Raw genomic sequence first — 6,000 nt, 5'->3', positions numbered from 1 at the left:
CATAGTTTCTCAAAAAGCGCTTTACAGGGGCACAAAATATGCAGCACACCTAGATTGTGTGTGGACTACAGAAAAACAACAGGAACCCAGTTGCCACTCATTCTGGAAGAAAACGATATGTGGACCCCAATTAAAAAACCCGACTAGCCAAGATGGGGTGGTGGGTGGTATTCAGCTTCTTAGAATTATAATGCCAGATGTTCTAAGAATGACTACGGACAGGGGTGCCAACTTGAATAAACTAGAGGGGCAGGTAAACCCCACCCTGCATATTCGATCACATGACAAAGTGCACACACACTCTTTGAATGGCAATGCCCATCAACTTTTGAGGGGGAGGCCTTTGGCCCCTTGAAATATTTTTGGGGTGGCCTGAAGCCGCCTCGGCCTCTAGGAGTCAGGCATAATAGCATAATAAGTATGATAAAATTTAAAATCAACAACTTAATTGGTAAGTATTTGAAACCCGGTATGGCTTTTGGAAGTCCTTTATATTAATAGCTCCAAGAGCAGCTTTCTCTCTTATTGCCACAGATCCCTTTAACTCTTGCGGTGCTGCTCTGCACCTGTTCAGCTCCGGAAAGAAATTCCATGCGCCCCCCAGCAAGCCTCCCCACTCGGCCTGCGTCTTAAGAGGCACCCCCGGCAAAGCGTGCGCCTCAATCTGCTTTTTCACCAATTAAGCCATCTTCGGGTTAGAGGAAGAAATAAAAGTCTCTGTAAATCCATTGCAGGAGGAATGGTCCCCAGGCTTTCCGCTGGCTGGCTATTGATCCCTTTAAGTGCCTGCTAATGAGACCCGTTTATACCCAATAAAGCACGCGCTACCGGAGCGCCAAAAGACAGATGAAGTGCTCGCAAGGAAGGGCAGCACACACGCCCCCCCCCCCCGAAAACCCGGGAAGAAGTATTGATCTGCTGCGGGGCCGCCCTTCAAGGGTTAACCTGAGAGAGAGAGAGAGAGAGAGAGAGAGAGAGAGAGAGAGAGAGGAGGGGGCGTGGCCACGGTGGCATCAAATCTTGAGGTGGGAGGGGGGAGTCTACAAAAGAGAGGCAAAGCTGCCGGCTCTCTCCAAGTCCCGCGGTCTGTTCCTGAAAGGGAAGAGGCGCTGAGGCTGGGAAAGCCTTAAGCCTTTGATTCTTCCCCATCGCCTCCGTATGTAGTTTCCCCAGTGGTGGAAAGGAAAAGCCTGCGTCCAGAAGGAAGCATTTATTTTCCTGCTTCTTGCTCTCCCAGGCACAGCCCGAGATTCCAAAGGTTGCAACCCCTGACATTGAAAAATCCGGTCCTGCGGGGCAGCCCAGCTGCTCCTCGCTTGGGAACTGCTTCACGACGGCAGGCAGACAATGACAGGGTACAGGGGGGGACTACTACAGGGGAGGAGGCCCACAGCAAGGAGTCCCCCTAGCTCTGCTTCCTGTATCCCAACAAAGCGCAAGTAGGAAGCCCGCAAACAAGGCAGAGAGAAAGAGGAGCAGCGTTTGGTCTCGGATATACATTCCCTCGTGGTGGAGGTTCCACTGAGCTGGCGCGCATAGCAGAGAGTCGCTTGTAAGCAGCGAGGCAGTGGCTGCCCCGTCTCCCCTCACCTCCACAGGATCCCACCACAGCCTTGACCCCCGACAGCAGGCGTCGATCCGCTTCCCCCATCGGGAGCTGTCGGGAACGATTCTCCCCCCCCCCCCCAACCAAGCGAGGGAAGCAGCTGCGAATGTCATATATTAGGGAAAAGGGATTCGCTGCAGCTGATGGAAAGGCTTCCCTCGACCAGCCAGTCAGGGATACTCGCTCGCCTACCTAAATAATAATAATAAAAAAAATCCCCTCCTCCCCTCTCTTCCTTCTCTTATATTTTACCTGGGCGACGGCAGCAAGAAGCTGATGTGGGGAGCGGGGGCGCCCTCTTCGCTTCTCCTCCTCCTCTGTCCGTTATTGCCCTCTTCTGTGGCGGGCTTGAGCCAAGAGTGAGGGTGGGGAGGGGGGAAACCGAGGAGGAGAGTGGGGGGGGGGAGGAGGAGGAGAGAAGGCGGCGTGTGACAGATGCACTCCTCTGACAGCTCCCCGGCTAGTGGCTCCCTGCCATTGGCTCAGTGCATCGGAGCGGCAAGGCTGCGCGCTATAATAGCACCATGCCTGTGCGAGGCAGCAGCTCAGACTCCTTCGGCAAAGCCAGAGAGATGCTAAAGCTGCTCCTCCTCTCCCTCCTCCTCCTCCAGCAGCAGCTCTGAGGGGAAGGGGGGGAAAGACCGTGGTCAATGCCTGCTGGCTCCGGCCATTGCTAAGCTCGCCTGCTTGCTGTGTCTCTGTCCGTCTCGCTCTTTCTTCCCCACCCTGCGGAAAGGGAGAGCCGGGCTGCCGCTACTTCCACCGCCTGAGCTGGAGCGAGCAGCCGGAGGGAGCGCGGTGTGCATGCCTCTGGTGCGCGCGCCTTGTTTGTGCTCGGGGCTCGCTTCCCCCCGGGTTTCCCCACCCACTCCCGCCGCCACCCCATCGCCACTTCCTCACACCGCCACCCTACACGCGCACGCACATACATACACGCGCGCGCGCACACACACGCCCGGCGCCTTGCTTCCCGGCTGATCGAGCACCCTCGGGGTGCATGGAAGCAGCGGCGGCAGCAGCCCACGAGGCGGCTGCCCCATGGAGTGTTATTACATTGTCATCAGCTCCGCGCACCTCAGCAATGGGCACTTTCGCAACATCAAGGGAGTTTTCCGAGGTCCTCTCAGCAAGAACGGCAACAAAACTCTGGTAAGGAGCCTTCCTCTCCACCCGCCCGCCCCCTCTCCTCTTCCTCGCTCGCTCCATTATCTGTTGATGCCTCGCTTGGGTTAACTCTGGGTTCAGCACCGCAGCGTCCTGGACAGCTCCGAGCGGCGCGCTCCAGGGAAGGTTCTCTGTCGGTTTGGTGGAGATAGATTTGCTAAAGGATAGGGAAAACGATTACCTTGTGTTCAGTCTCCCCTGCTTTCTTGTCGGTTTACTTCTGGGTCTTCCTGGACAGGGCTCTCCAACGTGCTCGTTATGTGATGGGACCTGGTTTACCGTAACCCCCAGTGGAAGGGGCACAGATGCTCTTGCTTATTGGTCGAAGCAGTGGTTAGTTCGAGTCCTTCTTCTCTTGGAGGGCAGAGTGCTTAAAACAAGCTGTGCAGTTATTTGGTAGAGGTTACGACTCCAGAGGAAGTGGAATCCCTCTTATGTCTAGCTCTGGTTCAGCTTTGTTTAATACGAAAGAGGGTGTGAGGGTCTTCAGAAAGTGAAGGGAAAGGCAGATGGAGGCTCAAACTATTGAGTTTTTCATTAGGAGGTTGTTGAAGAACGATAGTAGTTCGGAGCATCCCCCTGTTTATAAGAAGGGGATGTAAATCAACTTATAGTACAATCCTATGCATGTCTACTCTGAAGTTGGCCCCACTGCTTTCAATGTACCTTACTCCCAGATAGTGTATCTAGGATTACAATCTTGCACACCTGTTCTCATTTGACTTCCAAGTGCTTAAGAAGGCACTCCTATACCTTCTCCCTCAGGAGTAAGCTTCTTTTGCACATAAGGTTGATGCTGACTAACTGCCCATGGGGTGGCTTGAGTTGAGAATGCACTAAAGGCACACCTACCTCAATGATATATTGGTATATTCAGGTTGCCAGCCAAATTACATTAGTTGGGGTGTTTGGCTGGCAACTCTTCTGTTAAATCTGTTGATGAACACATGCTTGGTTTGACTTGAGAGTGATCACATTTGTTGTGTCTGTGTTTGAAATTGTTGATGCTGGAAGGAATTGTTTTCTGAAGAAGTTCAGCTTCTTCATATGACAAATGAGATGCAGGAAGGCTACCCACTGTGGACCTGTCACCATGTGCAAGAGAGCCCTGAAAAACTTCTATAGTACTGGATCCAGCTTTGGAGAGAGGAACGCTGTTTTCTCACTAGTGCTTATTGAAACTTTTCTATAGCAACAATGCAGTAGGAATTCAGCACATGTCCCTTGTGTGGAAGAGTTGCTTCCTATGCTTGCTAAAGATGGTTACCTTATGATTTCTCTGTAAATATAGTGACTGAGCAAAGTTTGAGGCAAGTCCTAAAATAAATTACACTAAATAGAAAATGACACTGGTTTAGGAAATGTTGGCGCTCTCTTCTATGGTTATCACTGGAAGCACCTTGTTAAATTCATTCATGTTTCATCAAGCAGGGACACACAGAGATCCCTATGAAATAATAATGGAAGATGGTATGAATTATGCCAAGTTGGGTGCTGTTCTCTTTAAGGAGCAATAAGGCAAGAATGATTCATTGATGAAATTAGCAAACAGCCCACAAGCATTTCTATCCATGTTGGTTAAACTGTGTCAAAATCTTATTACCTTCATTGTTCACTAGCCTGAGCTTTCATTGCTATGATTGGTTTGTGTATACAGAATTTTCTCTGTGTCTTTAATAACTGTGATCCTAAATACAATTCCTTGGAAGCAAGTGCCCATATTGTCAATGGAATGTACTTCCAAGCAGGTGAAATGGGTTCCTATCTCAAATATCTATAGGTAAATTTGTTACCAACGACAAAGGAAGATTTGCTGCAATATTTCAGATGCCTGGAACAAAGTTAATGTTACACCTTGTGGAGGATTGCAGCTCAAGTTGATGCACTTCTGTAAAGTTCTGTTTGGTGACAAGTGGTACTTTGAAATGTCATGTTGATCACATTCCAAAAAATATATATGTCAAATGCCTTTTGTCATGTACCACTAATACATCTGAAAGTTCAATTATCTGCTTATTATTTGGCATGATTCGGAGCAAATCTTAAGATATTTTCTTACATACCACATTCTCATGTAGAAAAGTCCTAAATGTCACCAATCCCTGAGTACTGACATAATTTGTTTTGCCTTGAAGTTATTTTGGTATGTGGCAAAATTGGCCTTTGCCGCAAATCTAATTCAGTTTCAGTATTTGGGGAGAGTTTTTTGTTTTTTAAAAAAAGTTAATTTAATGAAGGTGATACAGAAGACTTCCTGAAAGGTAATATAAGGAAAATCTTCTTATAATACAAACTAATGCTCTCAAAAATGAAATTCATTTCTTTTTGGAAGTGAATGCAAAATTATTTCACAGAGCCAGTCAACCAGGATGTAAATGTACTTCTTAAATGTACTGTAATTTAAAGTGGAAAAATCTTTCAAGGGAGATATGGGGTTTTTCATAAGTAAAAAATACATAGTCTGCAATCTTGACTTTCTCTTCTTGATACATAATAGAAAGGGGTATTATGCATGAAAAAGGAACCAAATTAACAGCATAATGGACAGGAGGGGAAAGAAGTAGAGCTGGCACCCAACTGAAGACAGTGCGGTTAACTTTGTTAAAGAATGAAATTAAGTTGCATGATTTTACATATTAGGACAAATGGAAAAAGCTATTCATTTTTGTTTTTAGATCATGGATGGGAAGGGGGAAAGTGTTGCTATCCAGGTGTTCCTGGACTACAACTCTTGTATTCCTTTAGCACTGACCATGTGGGCTGGAGCTGATGGGAATTGGAGCCTTATAATATCTGGAGGGCTGCAGCTTCTCCATCACTGTCCAAGCAGGCACCACCTTAGAAGATGTGTTCCATGCAAGAAGGCATCATTTAAGTTAGTGCTTACCACCCACAGTTTTTCTGTCAGAATGTTTATTTTAAAAGGGTTTCCTGATTTATTAGCATTTAAAACTTTTAATAGATTAAGCAGTGCCCCCAGGTTAATGCAACTGCTGAACTAAAAGTTGTAATCTATGGTGAAATTTATACAATTCAGTTGTCCCCAAAGTAGCAAGTCCATTGTGATCTGTGCTCACACCCCAAATCCAGCTGTTGTCAACAGTCTTTGCTAGTTGTAGAGTGTGGTAAAAAGCAACCATTTCTTCAGAGTTCATGGAATAACTTCAGTGCTGTTTATTAAGTCTTTGATTGACGGTTGACTTTGTCCTGAAGAGATGTAGATATATCAT

General features: G+C 47.5%; 1 protein-coding gene across 1 annotated transcript in view; it reads left to right on the top strand.

Annotated features, from left to right (window-relative positions):
- Positions 1-2,192: 2,192 nt before the first annotated feature.
- ZNF804A (zinc finger protein 804A) overlaps positions 2,193-6,000 on the top strand; it is a 195,040-nt gene continuing 191,232 nt past the window's right edge. Inside the window, exon 1 of the mRNA XM_083704772.1 lies at positions 2,193-2,755. Coding sequence (XP_083560898.1) covers positions 2,645-2,755 — 111 coding nt within the window. The 5' untranslated portion in view covers positions 2,193-2,644. The remainder of the gene's footprint in view (positions 2,756-6,000) is intronic.

The sequence above is a fragment of the Podarcis gaigeae genome (assembly GCF_964106915.1).
Source record: "Podarcis gaigeae genome assembly, chromosome: 1".
In the NCBI taxonomy this organism is placed as follows: Eukaryota; Metazoa; Chordata; class Lepidosauria; order Squamata; family Lacertidae; genus Podarcis; species Podarcis gaigeae.
Note: the sequence above shows the minus strand (reverse complement) of the source record. Positions and strands in the feature narration are given on the sequence as shown.